At 33.4% G+C, this 26,889-nt stretch overlaps 1 protein-coding gene across 12 annotated transcripts in view; it reads left to right on the forward strand.

Annotated features, from left to right (window-relative positions):
• The window catches only part of GPHN (gephyrin), a 751,804-nt gene that overhangs the window by 265,048 nt on the left and 459,867 nt on the right, over positions 1-26,889 (forward strand). For all 12 annotated transcript variants that reach the window (XM_031952740.1, XM_031952743.1, XM_031952746.1 and 9 more), the window contains one exon: positions 20,552-20,609. In XM_031952740.1, the coding sequence (XP_031808600.1) occupies positions 20,552-20,609 (58 nt within the window). Of the gene's footprint in view, positions 1-20,551; positions 20,610-26,889 lie in introns of those variants that run through there.

Here is a 26,889-nt window from a genome sequence, read left to right on the forward strand (position 1 = left end):
TGGATTCTTAAGGAGAGTTACTAAACAGATTGGTTACATCTTCAGAAGTAGGGAATGCTTTGAAAGCAAATTACTGCCCAAGCCAAGGACATCTAAGAATTAAAAAAAAAAAAAAAAAGATTTCATTCATACTATCCTAAAAGAAAAAAAAAAAGTATCTCAGAGATTTGATAAACAAAGGGTCTGCCTCACCCTTGAAATGAATTCATTGTATAATTGTACAATATTTTTACATGCCTTCCTTCATATTGGTACACCTCAGATTTGTTAAAAAATGTCATCTCAAACTGTTCCCTTTGATCGAGCAGTGTTACTACTGGGCTTATATCCCAAAAAGATCTTAAAGAAGGGAAAGGGACTTGTATGTACAAGAATGTTTGTGGCAGCCCTCTTTGTAGTGGCCAGAAACTGGAAACTGAATGGATGCCCATCAATTGGAGAATGGCTGAATAAATTGTGGTATATGAATGTTATGGAATATTATTGTTCTGTAAGAAATGCCCAGCAGGATGATTTCAGAAAGGCCTGGAGACACTTACATGAACTGATGCCGAGTGAAATGAGGAGGACCAGGAGATCATTATATACTTCAACAACAATACTATATGATGATCAGTTCTGACAGGCACGGCCCTCTTAGGCAATGAGATCTGTTATCAGTTTCAATAGAGCAGTAATGAACTGAACCAGTTACACCCAGCACCCATACAATGGGAACTCTGGGAGATTACTATGAACCACTACATAGAATTCCCATTCCTTCTATTTTTGTCCGCCTGCATTCTTGATTTCCTTCACAGGCTAATTGTACACTATTTCAAAATCCGATTCTTTTTGTACAGCAAAATAACTGTATGGACATGTATACATATAGTATATTTAACTTATGGTTTAACATGTTTAACATGTATTGGTCAACCTGCCATCTGGGGGAGTGAGTGGGGGGAAGGAGGGGAAAAATTGGAACAAAGTATTTTGCAATTGTCAAATGCTGAAAAATTACCCATACATATATCTTGTAAATAAAAAGCTATAATAAAAAAAATTTTTTAAAAAAAAGAATGATCCTTAAAATAATAATAAAATATAAAAAATGTCATCTCACTGATTGTACCTATCAAGGAATTTTGTATTATCTTAAAATTAGGATAGGAGACAGTTTTTAAAGTTCATTTTCTTTATTGACTTTTTTTAAAATCAGTAAAAATAGTTGAATCTTTATATTATATGCATCTTTCAGCTAGTTATGTAGAGGTGACTGGTCTGTTATAAGGCCTACTTGTTTTCAGCTCATAATTGTATAAATAATGCCCCCAATATGCATGTAGGTTTACAAAAGTTTTAGAGACAAAGAAAGACTCATATGGATAAGTAGTCAATGATTGATTTGGAGTGTAATAATTTTTCTAATTCTACATTTTTCTTTACTATTTCAAGATCTCATGAGAAAAAATCTCATGCTTCCAGAATCATGTAACTTCCTTCAGCACAGATTTCCTTTGTGTGACTCAGTTTGGTTCAGCTGTTCTTTCTATCATAAACTTTTTTAAAGTAACATTTTTAATTCCTTAAAGAAGAGACATGTAGAGAACTGAGTTCTAATAGTTCCGCTATCAGTAGATAAGTTAAGATTCAGGTCCATAGAATAGAAAATACAGAGGAAGAGGTATAATGTCCAGCGCGAATTTAAACAATTGTATAGCCAGATCTGCTAAATTCTTATAAAGAATGTCTGAGACTGAAACAAAAGCATTCTTTACTATACAATGAATCAGACATATTTTGTAAACTTCTAATGTACAGATCTCATACATACTACTCCCTCCCCCAAAACTCCTGAAGAAGGCAGGAAAGGAGAGGGATTCAGGATAGAAGAGCTGAGTGGCCTTGGCAAGGAAAATACATTTCATTTCTGATGAAGAGTTAATCCATAAAAGCAAGAATGGTTACTTATTAATAGCAACTAAAGAAGTCTAGAAGTTATAGTAGGGAACAATGAATATATTTACTCCATCCAGCAAGTTTAAGTGGCAGTGTTCTTGGAGTCAAAAAAATGGTATTGCAGGATGATAGAGAATGTCCAGGGATGCAGTGACTTCCAGAAAGAATTAGGTTTCCATGTAAATATTATCAGAAGAGATTTAGGAAGAAGAAATATTTGTAGATTTTTAGGGTAGAGGTTCTAGAGTGCATAATGAAAAGTGAGGATAGAAAAAGGTTGAGATTTGAAGTCACAAATCCTGAATTCAAATCCTGCCAGAACCTCTTACTAGATTAAATGCTTGACTTTGGACAAGTTAATTAAGTTCTTTAAGCCTCATTTTCTTCATTTGTAAAATAACCTTGAAAATCATTGCAGCTTTAAATTTATGCATATGTGTACAGATTAAAGAGAGATAGGACTGAGGTGAATAGAGATGTGAGGAGAATTTAGTAGTAGGAATATGATGATTTCACCTTGATTCTAAATCATGATTATGTAAAAGAGAGATAGGAGTTTGATAAACACTTCTGAGCCTCCCATCCTATTATGGTGTAGGATAGTGTTGGAGTCCAGCACCATTGAAAGACTGGGATTGTGAATGAATAACGGAAGACCAGGCAGAAGATAAGCTTTACAATCTTCATTTTATTCATCTGAGTGCCCCTGTTTTATACTTTTCAGTCTGGTATCACTAGCATCATTTGCTTTTCAGAGTCAATACACAATCCATACTTTGGCATTTCTGTATTTGCCTTGACTATCAATCCAAGATGCCTATCAATACAAATGTGCAAATAGCACATTTGTGATGCTCAGCAACATCAACAGAATTATAAACAGTTGTGATATTTATCATACAAAGCAGAAATTGTCATATCTCAAGTATTTACCTCAAGTATGTCTTTGATTCATTCCTGTCTTAAATTTACCAAGAATATCTTTGATTCAATGTATAGTAAATGTTTTTTTTCCTGTCCTAAGTTTACAAAATATGTCTGATTCATTGTATAGTAAAGAATGCTTTTGTTTCAGTCGCAGACATTCTTTATTAGAATTTAGCAGTTCTGGCTATACAATTGTTTATTGGGAGGATGGTGAGTCCATATTCAATATTGGCCCTCTACAGGATAGAACCAATCTGTTTACTCTCAAGCACCAGAAAGATCAGATAGGTATCTTGCTTTAAAAAAAAAAAAAAAAAAAAAGTAGCCAACTTCTTTCAACTGGAGCCTTACTATCCCAGATCCAGTGATAGAAAAGGAACGAGAAGATAAGGCAAGAGTAGTTTTGTTATCATCAAAAGTTTCATACTACTTGAGCTTGATGATAATAGAAACTGTTGTAGTGACATAAGACAATCTCCATATATGGCTCAATCAATGTTCCATGGCAAAGAGAGTTCCAAAACTAGTACATGAATGAAGTTTGGGAAATTGCTTTTACTACTCTGATAATGGCAGTTTTATTAGTTCTCTATAGAATGTTAAGCTACCTTCCCAACCTTGTGGACAGGTTCTATTTCATTTTATGTTTGTTATCCCTACATCTAGCACAGTCCCTAGAGTATAAAAGTCATATCATAAATAAAAGTGTTTAAATAAATAATAAAGTGCTTTACAGATGTGGGTGTATGATGCAGTTGATATTTGTAAAGTGATGTGTGTATCACTTTACAAATATTAATCTGATTTTATCCTCACAACAGCCCTATGATATAAGAAACTGAAGCAGACAGAGGTAAAGGTATTTACCCAGAAATGATTCAGCTATTAAGTCCAGTTCAGTTTGAACTTAAGTTGTCCTGACTCAGGGTCCCATTATACCACAACTCTACCCATGAAACTACTTTGTTGTCTAAATGTCTATGATTAACTGATTCCAAGCCAAGTGGCTGTTGTCTGGTACTATTGAATATGTTCCAATCTGCTTCCATGGAGCACTGACTTTTGAGTTACTTTAAAAATGAGAGTTATAAAGGAAAAGATTAGAAAATATATAACCCTGGCAGAAAGATTAGGAAGAAGAATGAACAATTTCATGCAAGAGGTACAAACTTTATCCAAATACTAGACTATTCAAAAATTTAAATGGATCAAGCAAGTTAATGATTCTGTGAGACAAAAAAAAAAAAAAAAAAAAAAAAAAAAAAAAAATTAAACAAAGTAGACCCTTAAAAAGCGGAGGAATTATAAGATCTTGTATAAAGAAAACTAACAAGGCTGGAAAATAGTAAAGGAGAGAAAATTTAAGAATAATTAGATGTGCTGAAAGCTATGACCCAAAAAACCCCAAAACAAACAAAGAAATGCAAAATGAAACTTGCTAGGAATGTCATAACTAAAATCCAGAGCTTCTAAGGCAAAGAAAAAGAAAAAGTTCAAGTAATGAGGAGCTGTAATCAGGATCACATAAGATTTAGCAATCATTAAGTTAATAGAGGGAAGGCTTAGAGTATGTTATCACACAAGTTAAAAGATAAAGGCATTTAATCAAAAATAATTCACCCTGCTAGAATATGAACACTAAGGAACCATTAATAAAATTAAGAACTTTGAATCATTCATAATGGGGTAAAAAAAAAAAAAATCAAACAAACCAACCGTTGAACTTTGAAATATATTCAAGAATATAGAGAAAATATGAAAGGTAAATATAGCTGAGTAATGAGTATGTAGTATGTAAGGATAAAGTGTTTGTGTTTTGATGGGGGAAGGGGGCTCTCTCAGATATCCAGTATCATTAAAGGCCATAGAGGAAGGGTCTCTGTTATGTTTTAATTTTCTTAATAAAGTAGGGAAGAAATAATAGAAGCATGTAATGTCTCACATAGTTGGGATATTAAAGTAGAAGACTAAAAATGAGAAAGCAATAGAGTCAGATGATGTTAGAACACAAATAGAGATGATTAAGGAATATTTTCTACTAAGCAGGAAAACATAAAGAAACTGGTAGAACATTGAAAATTTTACTTTAGAAAAAGTAAATTTTCTAGCTTGAGGGTGCTTTATGAAGAGGGATTTAAAAGGCAAGGAAGGTTAAGAACCTGTAATTGGCTTCTGGAAGTGGGAAAAGAAAGAGGTTCTGGGAGATGAAGTTGATTGCAGCAAGCATAAAGCATCATTAGCTCTAAACTCTATAAAAATAGTTCCTCCCTCACCATTTTCTTCTTTATAAAGAGTAAACAGGGAAGAAGGAAGGAAAATCATATACAAGGACAGAAGAGAAGGAAATACATAAATAATGATAATCACAACCATGAATGTTGAATGGAATGAATTCACCCATAAAGATGATAATGAAAGAATGGATTTCTAATCCACTCCACAGAATCCACTCTCTCCCTAGTTTATCCTTCAGCTTGCTGTACTTCCATACTGACTCTGTTGCACCTCTAAGGGATGGCTTTACCCTGAAGATGCCTCACTAATTGGTGGGTCCCTACATCAAACTATCATATGATGGGAAGATCCAATCATACAGAAAAGGAAAAATATGAAGCATATCTTTTAAAAAAGATAACTATTCAATAAAATTAAAACAATAAAAAATAATTGAAGTTTTCTTTGATAGTGTTAGCCTCAGGAAAATGCCTAAGGAGATTTATTTGGTAAGCAATGGAATGGCAAACATTTTGTGCTAATCATAAGAGAAGGTATAATTGAAGTACTTAGACAAAGAGATGGAACATCATTGATATTGGATGTAAGAGGCAACTAAAAATTGTCTACTATTAATTCAGGAATGAATTCCATAAAAGAATAAAACCTAAGTCAAAAAATATCATTGTTGCAGCATTTGGTTCATCTTGAAGATTCATCTCATTGTTTAAAAAAAAAAAAAAAAAAGAATTATGAATCAAAAAAGAAATCAAAAGTTTCATTGCAAAAATATTAAAATTAATTAGACATTATATAACTATCCTAAAGAATTTTTGGATCAGAGAATTAAGTTATGGAAACTGTATTATAATTCCTTAAAATGATTATCACAGTATAACAATATATTAAAATCAATTGTTTAAAAAACTACCATATTGATAAAAATGAAAACCTGGTTTTGTAAAAATACTAATAAGTAAACCAACATAATTTGATTAATAAAAAAAAGAAAGAGAAAAACCAAATTATAAATAGAAAAAAGGAAAAGGGATAATTTACAACAAATGAAGAAATAAAGGAAATTATTAGAAACTCTTTTATCCAACTTTAAGCCAATAAAACTGAAAAATTAAATGGATGAGTATTTATAAAAATATAAAATGCTCAGTTTAACAATATATGATTTAAACAACTCAAGGCCAAAAGAAGAAACTGAATACATAATTGCACCAGATGGATTCATAAGCAAATTCTAACAAACATTCAAAGTGCATAATTGCACTATGATATAATCTACTTACAAAAATAGAAAAAGAAAGAATCGTATTAAATTTCTTTTATAATAGAAATATCTTGGTTTCTAAGGTAGAGAAAGCCAAAATTGAAAAGAAAACTAGAGAATAACTTCCCAAATAAATAATGATGCAAAAAAAAAAAAAAATCTAAAAAGAATTTAACAAAGTCCATCAAAATATCACAGAATTTTACATGATAGTATATACAAGCGTATACCAAAAATGCTATATCGATTCCATATTAGAAAAACCAATAAACACAATATATCAATAACAAGAAGAATGAAAGTCATATGATTTTTATCAATAGAGTCAGACAAAAAAGCTTTATGTAAAATATAATACCCATTTCTGTTTGAAGAAAAAATAAAGTATGAAATACTTAGATTTAAACTTAGATTTAAACAGATCATTCCTTAATATGGTAAATGGTATCTATCCAAAATCCAGAGCAAGTATTATATGTAACAGGCATAAACTAAAGCCTTTCCACTGAAAACAGAAATAAAACAAGGGTGTTTGTTATCATCACTACTATTGGATATAATGCTAGAAAGGAATAGCTGTAGTGATAAGTAAAGATAAATTGGAGGAATAAATGTAAGCACAAGAGGAGTAACACACACCTACATGCACATATACACATCTATGTACATGTGTATTTGCAGCTGATATGATGGCTTTTTTAGAGAATCATAGTGAATCAATGACGAATTAACTGAAATAATTTCAGCAAAGTTGTGGCATGTACACAATCTATATAATATGTTTTATATTATCAACAAATTAAGTTGGAAGGGAGAGAATTTCCATTCAAAATAACTATAGAATATATTAAATACTTGGCATTCTGTCTACCAAAACCATAAAGAAACTTGATGAATATACTACAAAACACAGTTTAAAAAAATATAGTCAGATTTAAATAATTGGAGGAATATAAGTTGCTCATGAGTAGGCTGAGCAAATATAATAAAAAATAACAATACTATTAATATTGATTTGTTTTGTTATTATAATATTAATCACATTAGTTAAGGACTACTTTATAGAACTAGAAAAATTATAAAATTCATCTGGAAGAACAAATGGTCCAAGAATGTAAAGGGAAATGTTGAGGGGAGGCAGAAGGAAGGGGACCTAGAAGTATAGGTCTCAAACTATGCTACAAAGCAATTATCGTTTTTGAAAATTATTACTGGTTAAAAAACAGAGATTAATCAGTATAATAGATAAAGTATACAGTATACTATTGTAGATAAGCCTAGTAGCCATTCTTAGGTAAGCCCAAAGACTAGAGCAGCTTGAGTAAGAACTCACTATTTGGTAAAACCTGCTGGGAAAATTCAGCAGTAATCTAGAAGATATTCGTTTTAGAACAACACTTCACAATATATATCAAGGTAAGCTCCAAATTTTCACATGATCTAGATATAAAAAGTGGCAACCTAAACAAATTGTAAGATCAAGGAAGAAATTGTCTATCAAATCTATGGATAGTAGAAAAGTTCATTACCAATCAAGAGACAAAGACTCACAGAAGACATAATGGACAATTTTGATTACATAAAAGCAGAAGGAAAGAGGAAGGAGAAGACACACAGACACACACATTTGCACTATGTTCTCAGAACTGTGATAAATGTTTTACAAATATTATTTCATTTGATCCTTACAACAACCTTAGGAAGTTAATTGCTCCAATTACTATTTACATTTCACAGTTGAGGTGAAAAGAAGTTAAATGACTTGTCCACAGATCCCTGTGTTAGTAAGTTTGTGAAGCTGAATTTCAATTCAGGCCTTTTAGCTGCTTCAGATTAAAAGTAAAAGGTTTTCACAAATAAATCCAGTGCTTATAAGATTAAAAGGAAGACAGTTAATATAGGGGACAAGAGAATCTTTTCTGCAAGTTTCTCTTCAAAAAGTATCTTTCAGATTAGCATATTGCCTGACAACATATTAGATGGAGTAAGAACAGTAGAAACAAAATGTAAAGCAGTCAAAGATAGGAATATGATATCCTAATATTCTGAATGCCTGAAATTCTCAAAATCCACTTAATTACAGAAATTCTGAGATAATTTTGTTCTTCATTGAAATTTCATTAGTCATATTCTGTGACAGGTTCCTAATGTTCTGATGATCCAGCACATTTGTTTATAGTGCAAAACTTTGATGTACTAGCACAAAAAAATATCACACCCTGTCATTCTGTCAATTTATATCATAGGATTACAGGATTTTGAGGTGAAAACAGTTTGAAAATCTAATCTAACTTCTTCTTTACTTTATATTTTCAGAATTGGAGATGAAGAAAATTTAAGTTTCTTGCCTAGGGTCACACATGTTGTAAATTATAGGTAGAATTCTTAATAAGTTCTTTCTGTCTCAAATCCATTGCTTCTTCCAGTTATTTTTCTTTGTCCTTTATGTGCTGTGTCCTAATAGAAATAACTTCATTATATAATTAACAAATGTTTCATCCTAGATATGAAAGGATTATTTCTGTATGGGAAATTTATAGGGCATTTCGGTCTAGGGGTCAAGTTTTGGTCTCAAAGGAACTATCTGAGATTTGAACCAGAATTATAGAATCAGACCCACGAGCATACTTTATATTAAACATATGGCTTCCTTTTTGTTGTTATTGTTGTTCTGAAAAAACGTCTTTTAGCCCTATCCAAAAAAAAAAAAAAAAAAAAAAATCTATTGTAAACCCCCCTCCCAGAATAATTTAAGAGATTACTCATAATGTTATTTTAGATTCATTCCTTAGGTGCTAATAATAGCATTACTTTTGTATCCCCAAATGCCTAATTTAAAATATCATATAATAAATATATAAAATTGTATTCTACCTATATTTATTTAAAATTATTATAAATTAATTACAGATATTTTATGTTGGATACTTTGAAAAAATTAAGGAAAAGGTAGATCAATTCACACTATTATCCTACTATCTTTTACTGTATTTGTCTTTCCATAGTCTTTAGCACTTGCCATTTTCATCTTTTGTCATGTTTGCCAAACGAATAGGTATGAAATGAAAATGTCAAAGTGATTTTAATTTGAAATTTTTTATTGTTTATAATTCAGAATACTTGTGTTTAATTGCCTTTTTATATCATTTAACCACATATCTTTTGAAGAATGGTTCATATTATTATTATATATTCACATTAATTTAGAATTCACCTGAAAGTCATACAGAGTACAAAATTATTCCTTTCATTCTCTTCTGTTTATTTTATGATGTTATTTTACATATTGAGGTATACACCTGGAATTTGTAGAGATTATATGGAATGAAATACTGGTTTAAACCTAATCTTTACCAAACTTCTTTCTCCTTTTCCCATCAATTTTTATATAATAGGGAATTCTTAGCCTAGTAATCAGTCTTGAATTTGTGGAATACTAGGATGCAGTATTCAATTACTTCTGGATCTTTGTTATGATATGGGAGCCACCTGCCAGTGGCTGCTGGAGATCTAACTCAGACCTGTATAATAGATGTCTTCATGTGAGAGGATGATGATGATACCAGGAGACTGAGAAGCAATTGCATTCTCTGACCTCTCCTCTTCCCTCTTCCCTCCAATTTATTTTATTCCCAATCCACAGGGAACATCTGCGAAGGCTGTTTTGCAATGCCTTCAAGTTTATGATTCATAGCTGTGGAGGCTCTTGGGAAATTGACTTGTCCCTTCACCTAGGCATGGTCCTTAACAATTCCCCATTTTTTGCTTTATGGAAATGCGATTAATTTCCCCCTACAGCATGAGTAAATTTATGCATTAGCTGTTATCTAAGTCCATATGCAAAGGTATCTGAGTCTGCTTGCTAGGGAGTACAAACAGCACTATAGCAAGTGTTGAATCTTGTGAGATGTCATGCAGGCAAACTTTCAAATGGAGAAGAGGACTATAGTCGAATAACCATTTAAGTCTCTCATCAGTCTCCTGGCTCCGCCCTTTGATATGCTGGCCCATTTAATTACCCCAACTAAAAAAAGTCTTACCAGGGTCTCTTTTCCCATTCCATCCCCAACGGGTTACCAAAGGAACTCTGGGAGGATCCTACTCATGAACAGATCTCAAATGATGCTGCTTCTTTGTTTCTTGTAATTCTTGTGTCCCTGTTTGGGCACCATATGTTGTGGCTGCTGGAGGTCTAAGACCTGTAGAATAGATCTCTTCATGTGAGAGGATGATGATGATGATACAAGGAGACTGAGAGGCAGTTGCAGTCTCTAATCTCTCTCCTCTTCCCTCTTGCCTCCAATTTATTTCATTCCCAATGCACAAGGAACATCTGTGAAGGCTGCTTTGCAATTCCTTCAAGTTTATGATTCACAGCTGTGGAGGCTCTCGGAGAATTGACCTACACCTTTACCTGGGCATGGTCCCTAACCAGTCTTGCTTATTTTTGTCTGTTCCATTGATAGTCTTTTGTACTCTTTAACTACTGTCAAATTAAGTTTTATGTCTGCTGCTTTATATCATATAGGCATATAGGCATACCTCATATTATTGCACATTGTAGATATTTTGGTTTTTTTACAAATTGGATGTTTGTAGCAACCCTGCATAGAGCAAATCTTTTGATGTCTTTTTTTTCTTTCTTTTTTTTTTTTTTTTTTTTTTTTTTTTTTTACAACAGCATATGCTCATATTATGTCTCTGTCACATTCTGGCAATTTCAGACCTTTTCATTCTTAAATGTTTTAGTGATCAGTGATAAGGGATCTTTTTGATGCTATTTTTGTCATTTTTGTTGTTATTGTAATTGTTTTGGGGATGCCATGAATTACACTCATATAAGGTGGTGAATTTATCGATAAATGATGTTTATATCCTTAGTGCCCCACTGTTGCTTTCCTTCTCCTTGGGCCTCCCTGTTTTCTGATATACAATAATATTAAGATCACAATAATCTTACAATGTTCTAAATGTTCAAGTGAAAGGAAGAGTCAATTGATGGGGTAAACTTCATTGTTATCTTATTTTAAGAAATTGCCACAGCCATCCTAACTTTTAGCATTCACTAGTCTGACCAGTTAGCAGCCTGAATCAACATCAAGCAAGACCCCCTACTAACAAAAAAGATTACTACTTGCTGAAGACTCAGATAGTAGTTAGCATTTTTAAACAAAGAAGTATTTTTTAACTAAGGTATATGTATTTTTTAGACATAATACTATTGCACAATTAATAAACTATAGTATAGTATAAACAGAACTTTTATATGTACTGAGAAAACAAAAAAAAAATTCATTTGATTTGCTTTATTGAAATACTTGCTTTATTGCAGTGGTCTGGAACTGAATCCTCAATATTCCAGAGTATGCCTGTATACTATAGTTTCAGCTCCAATTATTGGTCTTTTGTATTCCTATAGTTTAAGAAAGTTATTTCCCCTTGAGATTCTTTTTTTTAAGATGAATTTTTTTATTATTGTGTTTAGCTCAATAAAGCTAATTTTTTTATAATGTAACATGAATTTGTTCTGGCAAACGATTGCTTTGAGGATGAACAAGAAAATACATTTAGAGCATTTTTATAAACCTTAAAATACTATAAAATGTCAGCTGCTGTTATCATTTTTATTATTTAAATCTAGTAAAGTAAGTATATTCTAGCAAGCTTTTAGCATAGTTATTAGTAATATGTTGAGAACCCCTGGCTCTATGTGGGAAATCTAATTTTCTTGCTAATATGAACATTATTTCTTATGCTCTTATAAATAAAGAAGGAGGAAGTCCATTAGTTTGTTACTGGACATAAAGTTCTAACAAAGAGATCTTAAGACTGTTGGCAGATTTAAATGATACAAAGAAGCTAAAAATAAGGTGGTAATAAGACTAGTAACAAGACTTCCTATGTGTACAACTAGATTGGAAAATATCATGCAAAGCTTAAGTAGATTGATATTAAAAAAAAAAACTTTGAAAGAAGTTTGAAAATAATATTTACTCTAACTTTCGTACTGTTTTGCGCACCTAATTTTGTCATAGTGTCAGAAGACACAAATAGTGTCAATACATTATTGACACTACACCAAATATTCTTGAAATTTTAAAATATGAAGATATATAGTATATTTTTCCTTAACTGTTCTTCTCTACATTCATAAATTGACTTTTCTAAGAAAATAGTATGCTATTTTCTTGGCACTGTAATGCTATTTTTCATAATAACTTTTTTCCATATTATCTAGTAGAAAATTTGTAGGTGTGGTTTTATTTATGGTTTGAATGAATCAAAATCAAAGGTGAAGAAAAAAAGATTGGAAGAGTGAGACAGAGAGAAACTGAGCTTAACTTAGACAGCTAGGTTATCAAAATTGCATCACTGGTAATTCATTGAACATCCAAGGCACTGTATACTTTCTGTACACTATGGAGACTACAAATATGGGATGCCTGCTATCATAGAACCTATAGTCTAGTCAGGAATATTGAAAAATTGTATATAATTATTAGCAATATAATCATATATATTTATATACAATAAAAAATATATATAATTGTGAAGATCACGTATTTTAAAATCAGCAGGAGTCCGGAGTTCAGGTTAGGGGAAAATCGTCAGTCTTTATTCTCAGTGAAGAAGGATCGGAGGTGGAAGAGAGTCGGCGATACAATGTTAAATAGTCAAAAGCAATAGACCCCAAAACCACCCAAACGCCAGGAGAAAATGAATCCAGGCCCAATCTCCAACTTCTCTTCCTGTTCTTCTCTTGCCTCCACCACCAAAATCGTCATTTCCTGTACAACAATCAGGACTTGCACAAAGGTGGGCAGGGACCATTCTTTATCCAATCATGTATATTAATAATGTACCCAATTACTATTTAGCCTCACGTACTTGGGACCTCAGTCATCAACTCATTACATCTCTCTTTCTTTTTTTTAGAACACGGTGGTTGCCATCCCTGACTCCTCAGGAGGTCAGAAACCCCAAGGGAGGTATCCACCTCTAACTTCTCAGGAAGGAGATGAAAACACCAAAGGGAAGTGGGGGTTGCTGGGTTTCTGGGCTGAAGGTTTTATGCCAAACCCATCAGCATGGGAGGTTTACATAAGCACATGCAATAACAAGAGGCTATTGGGATGACTCTCCCCCAGTCATGAGGCTTGTTAATTGTAAAACATAATTGTACATCAAGATGGCATGGCAAACAATATAAATCAACATGGTGTTGGAAAAGATCACCAGAAGTCCCTAGAAGGGGGTATGTACACAACAGTCACACAAATACCCTTCCAACCAAAGATGTCAAAACCAATCTACTTCCATTGCTTCACATGTCAGGAATCAAATCCCCCTGAGTTTTTGAAGTCCTGCAAAGTCTTTTTTGTGTTGGAATCTAATGATTCCAGCAGATTTTGAAGTCCTGTAACAGACTTATCATTTCTCAGAGAATCCAATGATTCCTGAGGTTTCAAGTCCTATGTCCAGAGAATCCAATATTCCTGAGGGTTTTCAAACCTATGGCTCAGAGAATCCAATGATTCCTGGGGTTTTAATCCAACAATCTTTGATGTCCTGGTCAACGCCATAACTGCCCGCTTTTCAATGGTAACAATCCAAAACAGAACCACCCGATATTTCTTAGGTCTTCCCTTTGTTTCAAGGGTCCGCTCTGTCTCTTCCAATGGACAATAAATAGGTTGTTGGCACCCATCTGATTCTTTCTCCCCTGTACAGAAACAAGCAAACCCTCTCCCCAAAACAGTTACCTATCTATTTTCCATTCAACTTTCTGGGTCTCTCCAATCACCTGGGATTATCTAAAGATAGGGAGCTGCTCACACTGGACACTGACCTTCCGGTGGGTTATAAACCATTGCCAGAGCCAGTGCATCTTTTCCAAAAATCAAAAGTTAATAGTATAAAAGGCTAGATTTAGTAGTTCTCTAGGGGTTACCTGTGGCTCCCCTTTCTTTTTTTTTGGAGGGCTCTTAATATCTGTTTCTCCTCCCATATTGCCTGTCCTTGAGTATTGAAAGGGCCCGTGGTGTTAAAATTTATACTGTGCACAAAAGTGTGCAAAATGTTTAAGTATAACAGGACCATTTCGTTTTTTTGCTTGTGGCACACCATAATGGCAAATGTTTGTAGGGAATTGTGACCACTGGGCTGTCTTTTTTGCTGCTGGTTCAAAGTGAATCCCAAAAGGTGTCTACCCAAAGGATGAAAGACGACCCAAAAATTTATAATGGGTCAATCCATTTGCCAATTTCATTGGGTCTCAAACCACAAGGGTTCTTCCCTGGGGCAGGTAGGACTGGAAAAGGAAGGGCCATTAGGCTTTTACTATGCTCTACCCACTTTTTATTCCAAATTGTAAAGGAAAAGCCAGCAGCCTGATGATATTTAGAATGAGATTCCTGGGCTTCCCGTGGAACAAAGGGGTATTGACCAACATAGTTAGAAGGACTGTTTGGTGCCATCAAATATGGGACCAAGCCACTATGAGGGGACATGTAATATAAGATCTTACCTGGATGTTTTCTCACTTGTTTGAAGTTTTTAAAAAGAGTGATATATATTAGAGCTGCAAATTTTATTTGGGCTGGTTTTTTTGTACCACACCTACTGAATAGGCGAATCAGATATGATATTTATGTCTCCTGGATAATAAGTAAGAGCTAGAATGATCCTAAATTCATTCTGTTGAGTGGACTGAAAAGGGGTTCTGACTACTCTTTATAGTTAGATCATGAAGGTACACAGCAAAATATTATGTTTAGATGCATCCGTGAAGATAGTTGGTCCTTTAAGAGGAACTTTAAAACTTTTTCTTCAAGAATCCCGCCAATTATGTAATAGTCTGTTATCTTTAATGGAGACCCATGTAAAAATTTGACCATGGCTAATAAAATTTCCCTCGGGATGGTCTCACAACACCCGTTAATTTGTGTATTGGTATAAAAATTATATCTTGTTAGGTCTTGTCCCCAGATAATTGTACCTCGCTTAGTGGCCTTTAATAAAATTCTAAAACAAGCACTGGGTAGGGTGTAAGGCTTTGTTCTTGTTTGCGGGAGGTTCACCCATTATCCACTTCTCCTTGATGGGACTGCTGTAGTGCCTCTTTGTGGAAAACATATCTCAAGGGTTTTTGGTGACTCTTTCAACCACATTGGAAAAACCAGTTCAATTTCTCAAAGTTTTGAGCTTTTTTGTGTTGGGTGAATTTAAAGATTTCCCTTAAAATGTTATAAGGTTGTAATGATAGGTAGTCAAACCCTAACATTTGGATCCATTGGATATTCAATTTTGAAAATTTCATTTTTTGCTTTTCTTTTTAAACAGTTTTTGAATATAAATTTAGGTATCTTCTTATCCAAATATTGAAAAGGAACATGTCTTTTTAATTTTTTGTGTATAATTTGAATTCCTTAGTGTTTTATGGTTTTGTGACATGCCTCTAAATTTGTTCCTCAGGTAATCAAAATTCATCCATGTAATTAATAGCATAACTTTTGGGAATGCTTTTCTTATGGAAAGGTGCAGCTGCAACATACATTTTGAAACATAGTAGGGTGTTTTCATTCCCTGTGGCAAAATGTCCTTTCTATCTTTTATAAGGTGCTAAGTTACGTGGGCACTGAAAAGGAAAATTTTTCATATCCTCCTTATCCAGAGGGAAGAATAGAAACAATCCTTGTATCTATGACCCAAAAGGGGCCATTCTCTAGGCAATGGGTGGAGATGGAAGTCCGGCTGAAGAGTTCCCATAGTTTCCATCTGTTCATTCCTTTTCAAATGTTAAATCCCTCCATTTAATTTTTTCCCAAACAAACATGAAATTTAAGGTTAGAAGGTTTAATGTCCTTGTCAATGTCCTGTCTATAATCAATTGAATTTTTATATTTTAAGGGACTGTTCTATCCACAAATGGTGTATCAGTTTTATTGTATGCAGGTGAAAGTGTTGGGTTTAAAGCAACCCTGTTTAAAAAAACCGGATATTTTTAACCTTAATTGGTAAAATTCTTTTCCCCACAATTGTGGGGTTTTTTTCAATATAAAAAGGAGTAAAAATCCTGTTTTGCTTTTAAAGTCCATTCATAGGGGACATAATTTCAGTGCTATTATTCCTAGAGTCTGTAGGTGTTGTTTAATTTTGGGTTGGGCCAATTACCTCTAATGATGTCCGATTCAAGTGTCACAATCCTTCCAATGGAAGGCCATTTATAGATCAGGATAGGTCGGTCAGTTTACCTGCTGCAGTAAATTAGGATTTTGTGATCTGGAATCAGAATTGGGTACTATCCCAAAAGTTTATTAGGATTCTTTAGTAAACCTGTGCTACTATTTCTCCTGGGTGATAATCACAATTGTCCCATTTTGGGTACTGGGATATTTCTACACATTCCCATTTCCCAATCAGTGTGGGATGGACACTGTTTTTGTAATACTTCAGGAGGGAAAAGGTAAGTACTGTGCCTGGAAACGGATCCATAGGCTGGAGAGGAACAGATTTCACCTCTCAGGGGGTATCTGTTGTCTCAGTGCATAAATTATTCCCCTAATTGTAATCCTTTTCCTATCAGGGCCCTGGTTGATTGTTGTGTAATCCTTTCTCCCTCATATGGCTTCCTGGCTTTGGTCTTATTGGGTTTTGGCTGTCTAGGCACTCTCTGGGTGACCATTGGCCATTTCAAGTGTTTTCCTGGGGTCTGGGGTGGGCCCCTCATCCCGTTTCCGAACTGTCACATTCTGAGGCCAATGGAAGCCTCTGTTGATTTTTGGACATGGGGTACTGGGTCTTGTTCTCCCCACCCTGCTTTCTACTCTGCCTTATTAAACATTGAGCTTTAGATGCCCTACTTTACCCACAAAAGCATTGATGTGTCTCTTTAGAAGTCCCGCCAGAAGGACCCTGTCCCCCATGTTGGGATCTTGGGAAGTCATCTAGTCCCTTTATAAAAGGATTTGTACCCTGTGGACAGGCTTATGGAACTCCTCTAAAGGACATCCTTGCAGTCCTATAATCCTCTGCATACCTATTGATTTTCATTAGCAAGTTGCCTTATTAAAACATCTGTTGATGAATTTTCCCCATTAGTTCTTGTGATAGCATCGCGTATCTTCGACTTTGTTGACCAGAGGAATTAAACTGGGAAATTACAGGAAATATATGTGGCTGGAGCTCCCTGACGTCCACGCCCTTTTCTTTGGCCTTCATTAAGCCCTCTTTTCTACTCATAATTGGATACTGGGGATGCTGGGGGGAGGTGCTGGTGTTGCCCCCCCCCCCCCTCCTCCCTCCATCCTGTGGGGTGGGTTGATGGAAAGGAGTTAATCCCTTCCTCCTGAGGTTAGTGCCTCCTGGTGGAAATCACCATACCCTTGCTCCTTAAGTCTCCATGCCCTGTGGAATTGGTCATTAATCTCTTCTTTGCCTTCCTCCTTAATATCAGGCCTGCCTTTTGGCTACTCCGATGGGGAGCAATGGGTTTTTTTCTTCTGGGATAGGGTTTCTTAATGCTAACTAATTATATTGTATAAACAAAATACCTTGGAAATTGAATGAGGACGTTTTCATTTGTAATACAAAATCTTTGTCCAACCAGGGACCAGTTATCTCGGAGATCTGCTCCTCCTCTGAACCAAGGGAGATCGGTTTAATTCAAGTCTACTACCTGTTCCCAAGTTATAAGTGCCCTTGTCCTTCTATCACTTCAGCATGCTTTCTTAGCACCACTGTGGGTGGGGTTGAAGGATGAAGGGGTTGAAGGGTTGGGGGGGATGGAGTTTTGCTACATTTTGTCCCATTTTTAAAAAAAAAAAGATTACTGGTTTTATTTTTAAGAACAATACTACCCAATTCCTGGTCAGGAGACTTCTTATCCTTGTTCCCCAGTTGGGGAGACATGAAATCCGTTTTAAAATCAGCAGGGTCCAGAGTTCAGGTTAGGGAAAATCGCGTCTTTATTCTCGTGAAGAAGGATCGGAGGTGGAAGAGAATCGGCGATAAAAATGTGTGCATGGAGTCAAGAAGCTAGCTAGACCAAACCACCGACCAGCAGCCAGGGAGAAAAATGGAATCAAATCTCCCAGCCTCTTCCTTTCTTTCTGCCTCCACCCACCAAAATCGCATTTCCTGTACAACACATCAGGACTTGCACAGAGAGTGGGCGGGGACCATTCTTTATCCAATCATGTATATTAATAGAGTATAGTCCAATTACTATTTAGCCTCATGTATTTGGGACCTCAGTGCATCAACTCAAACTTCAGCCCATTACATATAATTATAAATGAAAAATCATTAATATTAAATATTGTGTGCAAGGCACTGTGTTAAGTTATTATGAAAGTAATATGAATTACCTATTTTATCTTTTAGAATTTTACTACTTATTATATTAATATTTTACACATCCCATGATTAAGCTTTAATTCCTTTTTTAGGTTTCATTTTATTTTTTAATGTATCATTTTTATGAAATATTAAAAAGCCCATTAAATATATATTAATTAAATGCTCACTATGTGTTCAAAATTGTGCTAAGCACCACAAGCACAATAGAAGTATAAAATGTATTGTTTGCTTCAAAAAACTTAAGATCTTAATGGTAGGCTCAAACTAATTATATGAAATAATTTAAAATAATATAAAGCAATTTAAAATCAAAGGTTAGATAGTATAGATTATTACTTTAAAATTTGAATGATAAAAAAACTCAAAATATTCTTACCACAGTATTAAATATCTGATTTGAGATCATATTCCCTTCATATGCATCTTAATATTAAATTCCTTAGGGAATTTAGTTAACTATCTTATCCAGAATTTTGAATCAAATATTGTTTTAGTGATGATTATTATATACATTTGAAGGATTTAAGTTACCCTTTCATGTGATGTCAGATTTATCCAAGTACCCTAAAATTCAAAGTTAATTTGAAGGGAAAATGAAATCTGTCACTGTTTATTTGGAGTACAAGTTATGCAGTGATGTCCATTTTGCATATCATTGTAAAGATCAAAGCCTATTGAAAACTTGAGTTGATGAAGATTCCTCTTCGCTCTTGAAGAATTTCAGGGGCAGCTAGGTAGCACAGTAGATAGAGCACCAGCCCTGAAGTTAGGAGGACTTGAATTCAAATCGCCTCAGACATTAAAACACTTCTACTGTGTGACCCTGCTTCATTAACCCCAATTGCCTCAACAAAAAAGGGGTGGAGGGAGGAGGGGGAAGGAAAAGAAAGAGGGAAGGAAAATTTTCCAATCCACAGAAGTAGACATGACACCAAGTTGGTGAAATATATAATTTTTAAGTAGCACTTAAAAATTAAGAAAAAAAAAAAACCCAAACAGGTTTTGTCTATCTATTGGTTATGTATATAGTCCTGTCTCCTCGATTTTAATGGACATTTAGAAAGCCTTTCAGGGTAGAAGTGATTTCTCCTTGATTTGATATTTATCTGTAAGTCTGAGACTCGTTTTTTTGACTTAGTACTGGATTCCAATCAAAGTAAATGTGTATCAGTTCTAGTAACATGATCTATATGCACTAGGAAATAAATTTTAAAATCAAGCCAACATTTACTTTGCATGTACAGAATGAATAGTATCCAAACTTTCTTGATCATGCATTCCTATCTGTAAAAATATTTTCACACCCACCTAGTATATGTATGCATGTGTTTAAAGTATACTAATATGTATTATAAAACATAAAAAAGAACATTAAAGATTAAATTATTGTGAAATTAATTTTATTTTATGAATGACATGAAATCTGTGTTGATTAAAATAGCTGTTTATAAATTTTAAAATATCATAATTAATTTTGATGAGTAACAAAATTGATTTTGTTCCATTAATTTTTTTTATTTCCTTTTGTGCTAATGATTAGAAGATCTTATTCCAAGTTCATCTTCTTTCTATAGTTAAATTTAGTGTTTCTAATAGCTGAAAAAGAAAGCCTCACTAGACATAAAATAAAGGAGGTGCATTGTTGTCTATACTTGGAAAATCATGATATTCCTTTTTCAATACTAACAATAAATTCAGCTTGTAGGTTTCCATCTTCCCTAATGACACTTAGTTTTTCTTATAAACTAGTTGGAAGATGTCGCATTTTGTATTTTTCATATTTTCTTATTACTTGATTTTGAGAGTATTTTTTTCTCCCAATTTCAGGTTGGGTGGGACTATATCGGCTTACAAGATAGTACCAGATGAAATAGAAGAAATCAAGGTACAGTATAATATCCTTCAGTTCTGGAAAAAAAAAACAGCCATGAGGAAGGAAAGAAAAGATTCTTCCTTTAAAAAAAAAAAAAATAGAATTACTGAGTATGCCGTAAGCTAGAGAAATACTTAATGTTACTCTTCCAACCCAAAAGGTCTTTGTGGAGGGAAGAGAAAGTCTGTTTAATGCCTATTGAATAACCCACTTATATAACATTGATCATTAAGTTAAAAATGTACTTCCACTGAAATAATGCATTTCTGATCAACCTTTTCTTTGTTGTACATGAGTTTTGAGAATAAGATGATAAGGTAGTACAGCTTTCTTGGATAACCTGAATTTCTAACTGCCAAAAGTAAATTTTCATTATAAAAATGAATAGCTATTATTATTTCTGTCTATTGAAAATTTAATTGCTATTTTTCCACATTTAAAATCAGCTGTTCTGTGTGAATAAAATAAAGACTATGAAATGCACCCCCACTATTATTGCATGATCGCTTATGGCATTTCCACACAGTAGTTGGTGCCCAGTGGGGGATCCCTACAATTTGCATGTAAAATTAGTCCAGATGTCTCATTTTTGTAAGTTTTATTTTTGTAATTGTACATGTAAAGCATCATTGAATCAGTGGATCTGTTGAAGAACTGTTGCTGAAATCATGCAAAATATTTTAAATATCCTTAAAATATGGTAAATGTTTTCTGAATGTTTTATATTCTTTCTACTGTAGATTTAAAATGAAGAAAATTTCTCCATACTTAAAAAAAAAAGAATTATTGAATATGTTGAACCCTTATTGAATTCCTACTTAGTGATAATTCTTGAAGAGAGAACAGTTATTATTTATCACCAGCTAACCATCTGAAATGATCTTTAAAGAGAAATTAGAATAAATATAAAAAGGAATTATTCAATTTCTATGAAAATTTTTAAGTTGGGGGCATAATAATTTGAGAATAGGCACTTTAGCTAGAGATGTATAACAGATCAATTAAAGCTTCTGCACTAAGGGTATTTGCTACTTAGTATAATTAATAAACTCAAATAGTTATAAATAAGAGTAAATATTAAAATTTATGCATATGAGAATGAATGGAAAAAAATCACACCTTCTTTGCCTAGTCTGGAAAGTTTCAAAGAAAATAAAAGCCATAATATGGGCTTACTGATAAAGAAACTATATGAAAAAAATATTAAAACTAATTTTATCATGTTTCAGTTTCTTTTTCTTTGTCACACTAAGCATAATTCAGATTTCCTAGTTTATAATTCTTACTGCCTTTAAAAATCTATCCAACCAATTATGCTATTTTTACTTTATATTTATTAGTTAACCTGAGAAAGAACTTGATGTTCTACTATATCCCTTTCCCCTTAATTCTGTTTCAAATTCTTTGGCTTGAATTGATTTATTACTATTAAAAGTAAGTTCACTTCCAGGATAACTGTGTTCAGGAACATTGTTATTGTAAGTAGTAATTAATCCTAATTCTCACATAACATTTGCAAACACATGCTAATGATGTAGAAAAAGAGAGAGGGTGTGGGAACTCAACATTCACCCCTGGAAATTTTGGGGATTTTGAAAATGTGTTAGGGACAGTTGAGTTTTTAACATGAACATGTTATGACTGCTTCCTTATTCCTTCCTTAAGCTACAAGGTTAAAATATTTCTGAAGAAAGCCCTAAGAACCTTTGAGAAATACTTATGTGACCTTGTTCAAGTTATTTCCCCTCCTGGGCTTCATTTGTAAACTGAAATTAGAATAAGTGAGCTGATATTTGTCTATGTATTGTCCAGAAAGAGGGGAAAAAAAATGTTTAGCCCTTTAGAATTAGTAGATGATTTGATTTTCTTAATCTTTTCATTCTTTAATGGGATCCCTTTTGAACAAAATAAGAAAAATGGTAACTTAAAACAACAATAAAATTACTTTTTTTATCTCTCCTTTTCTGATATATATGAATTGTAGTCATAAATTATTCAGAGTGATGATGAACCACACCAAACTGCACTTCATAACTTCATCTTATCTGGGGAGATAAGTGGGTTGGCAAGAAAATGCCAGAGGTGGAGTTCTGAAAACCTGCCTTTAATTCCTAGTTGTGTTTTTCTAAGCATTTGTTTAACACAACCTCCTCACTTTACTTTCCTCTTCTCCTCCCCCTTTTCCCCTCCCCCCCACCTATAAAGACATTCAATTTTCTTATCTATAAAATTAGAATAATAATAATATCAAGATCTAGAGATGTTATGCCTTGTTCAAAGTCATACCACAAGTTAGTTACAGCATTATTTAAAAGGCAGTCTTACAGAATTATATCTGCCATCTATGAGGTTACAATCTAGACATTTTATCAATCCCTAATATTTATACTAATCCTGAAATTTTTTAATCCAACATGAAGTTAATCCAGATTGGAAATTCTTTGTTTGCTTCCTATCACAGCCAAACTTAAGATTTTAACTGCCTAAATCATATTTGTAATAATATTATCACTGATTTCTTATCCCAGGGGAACAGTAATATTATAGTAGAAGACTGTTTTCCACCAGGAATAGGAGAGAAATTCCATTCAATCAGCTATCCACCACTGGTCCCCTCACCCAAACCAAGGCTTCTTAAACTTTTGCCACTTGCAACCCCTTTTCACCTAGGAAATTTTTATTGGAACCCAGGTATATAAGTATATGAAGTAGGTATACAAACATTTACTGACAATAAATCATAATTTTGCGACCTCCATAGTTAGGAGACCATATATGAGATCTTGAACCACGTTTTAAGAAGCTGGATCCTAAGCTACCTAATACCTTAAGATGACTCTACCCTGAGGCCAAACTTCTTGGTCAGTCATTTCAGTTGTGTCCAACTCTTCATGACTCCATTTGGATTAACATTCATGTTTTATGAATTTGAGTTCCAAATTTATCTCCTTCCCCAAGACAGCAAGCAATCTGATTATACGTTATATATGTACAATCATGTTAAACATATTTCCACAGAAGTCATTTTGTGAAATAAGAAAGAGAACAAAAGAAAAAATGAACAAAAAAAGTTAAAATAGTATACTTCTTTGCATTCAGGCTCCATCAAATCTTTCTCTGGATGTGGATTCCCTTAGGAGTCTTTGGGAACTGTCTTGGATTTATGTTTGGATATTGTACTTGGAGTGTATATATTAGATGTATTACTGAAAAGACCTAAATCTGTAATAATTGGTCATCACACAATATTGTTTTTACTGTGTACAGTTTTCTCTTGGTTCTGCTTACTTCACTCAGCATCAATTCATGTAAGCCTTTCCAGGTTTTTCTGAAACATATCTATTCATCATATATCACAGCTTGTTCAGCTATCTCCAATTGATGTGAAGCTTCTTAATTTCCAGCTCTTTGCCAGTATAAAAAGAACTGCTATAAATATTTTTGTACATATATGTCTTTTCTCCTTTATGGTTTCTTTGGTATATAGACTTAGTATTCATATTGTTGTATTTGTATTTGTTGAAATTGTATTGTTGGATCAAAAGTTTGTGTAGCATTTGATTGCTTTTTAGACATAGTTCTAAATTGCTTTCCAGAATAGCTGGATCAGTTCACAGCTCCACAAACAGTGCAATAGCCTTTTCCCTCACATCTTCTCTAATATTTCTCATTTTCATTTTCTGTCATATAAGCCAATCTGGTAGATGAGAGTTGATACCTCAGAGTTGTTTTAATATGCATTTCTCTAACAATAGTGATTTTAGAGCATTTTTTCATATGACTATAGATAGCTTTAATTTTTTCATTTGAGAACTGCTTATTTATGTCCTTTGACCATTTATTCATTGCAGAATGACTTATATTCTTATAAATTTGACTCTTTTGTTAGAACTATACTCTTGACACTGAAAAATCAGATATTGAAGAAAATTTATTAAATAAGAATCATAAGGAAGTATCTTAACATTTCTGGCCAGAAGTGGGTTCTGCTCCTCTTCAGGAAAAGTGGTCCCTAAGTACAGAAGCAGGAGGTTTTATACTTGTTAGTTTGGTGCAGTCCCTCCCTCCCTTCAGAAACCAGATGGGTCCATTCCCTTCCAGGTTACAATCTTCCTGATACATCCATTATACGTTTTTTTCTAAATATGTATAAGCATATTCTCCCTCCCTCATCATACATCCCATGTTCAAAAGTGGTGGAAAACTTTTACGAGGTGTGTTTGTTATTCAATTCGCCTGTTAAGCAGATGCAATTGTGATTTGATCAGTTCAGATCATTGATCCCCAAACTAATTTGAACTACATCAACTATCTTTAGTTAGAAGATTTTATAATTTGTTCTTGGTTCTCAATTTTTTTGGTTACAAGTTCAATTCATCAATTTGGCTTTTTTTTTTTTTTTTTTTTTTTTTATTTTTTTTTAGAAAAAAAAAAAATTTTACTTTTTTTTTTTTTTTTTTTTTTTTTTTTGATACTAACATTTAGAGATAAAAAAAAATTTCCCCTAAGTTCTATGTTGGTTGCATCCTAGAAATTTGGTATATTGTCTCATTATTGTCATTCACTGATGAAATTATAGATTGTTTCTGAGAATTCTTGTTTCACACACTTATTTTTTAGGATTAGATTATTTAGTTTTGAATTAATTTTCAGTCTATCTTTTCTTTTTTATTATTATTATAACTTTTTATTGACAAAACATGTGCCTGGGTAGTTTTTTTTAATCACAACATTATCCCTTGCACTCACTTCTGTTCCGACTTTTCCCTTTCCTCCCTCCACCCCCTCCCCTAGATGGCAAGCAGTCTTATACATGTTAAATATGTTATAGTATATCCTAGATACAATATATGTGTGTAAAACCAAACAGTTCTCTTGTTGCACAGAGAGAAATGGATTCAGAAGGTAAAAATAACCTGGGAAGAAAAACAAAAATGCAGTTTTAACACTCATTTCCCAGTGTTCCTTCTCTGGGTGTAGCTGTTTCTGTCCAACATTGATCATTTGGAACTGAGTTATATCTTGTCTTTGTTGAAGATATCCACTTCCATCAGAATACATCCTCATACAGTATCCTTATTGGAAGTATATAATGATCTTTGTTCTGCTCATTTCACTTAGCATCAGTTCATGTAAGTCTCTCCAACCTTCTCTGTATTCATCCTGCTAGTCATTTCTTACAGAACAATCAATGTTTGTAGCAGCTATTTTTGTAGTGGCTAGAAACTGGAAAATGAATGAATACCCATCAACTGGAGAATGGTTGGGTAAATTGTGGTATATGAATGTTATGGAATATTATTTGTTCAGTCTATCTTTTCATGACCCTTTATTACATATGATTTTTTTTGCATCACAATCTGAAAAGGATACATTTATTATTTCTGCCTTTCTGCCTTCATATACAACCAATATGAGTGCCATGTGTTGCTGAGTCAAAGATATATTCCTTTCTAAATTCATTTGGTTTCTCTTAAGGTTTGTCATATCTAACTTTCCTACAATTCTATTCATCTCCTTAACTTTCTTGTTAATTTTATGATTAGATTTATACAATTTTGAGATGGGAAAGTTCAAATCCCCAACAAATATAATTTTACTGCCTATTTCCTCCTATAATATTAACTTCTCCTTCAAAAATTTGGGTTCACCCTGCTAATCCACCCTGCTATCTACTTCCATTTTATAGAAAGTTCATCTCATTCAAATTCACAGTTATAATTACAAACTCTTTATTTCCCTCCATCCTATTTTCTCCCATTAATACTTTTTTCTCTTTCTCCTTTCATCCTGTCCTCCTCATCAGTGTTTTGTTTCAGACCACTGTCTCCTTCTTCCCTTCTATAAGCTCCTCCCTTTTGTCCTTCCTGTCCTGTTTAGGGTAAAATAAAATTTTATACCCAACTGATTGTCTTATGTTCTTCCCTCTTTAAGCCAAATCCAATGAGAATAAAGAAATAATGCTCACCACTGCCCTTCTTTTCCTCCACTATAATAGGTCTTTTTCACCTCCTCATATTATTAAGAGTTACAAGTATCTTCTCCTGTAGGGATAGAAACAGATTAATCTTTTTTGAATAAAAAGTTTTTATTGTCTTTCCTGTTTACATTTTTATGCTTCTCTCAAGTCTTGTGTTTGAAGATAGAAATTTCTATATAGCTCTGATCTTTTCAACAGGACAAAAAAAAGTCCCCTATTTCATTAATGTTCATGTTTTTTCTCCTGAAAGATTATGCTCAATTTTGCTGGGTAAGTAATTCTTGATTGTAGTACAAGCTTCTTTACCTTTCA

The sequence above is a fragment of the Sarcophilus harrisii genome, chromosome 2 (genome assembly GCF_902635505.1).
Source record: "Sarcophilus harrisii chromosome 2, mSarHar1.11, whole genome shotgun sequence".
Lineage (NCBI taxonomy): Eukaryota > Metazoa > Chordata > Mammalia > Dasyuromorphia > Dasyuridae > Sarcophilus > Sarcophilus harrisii.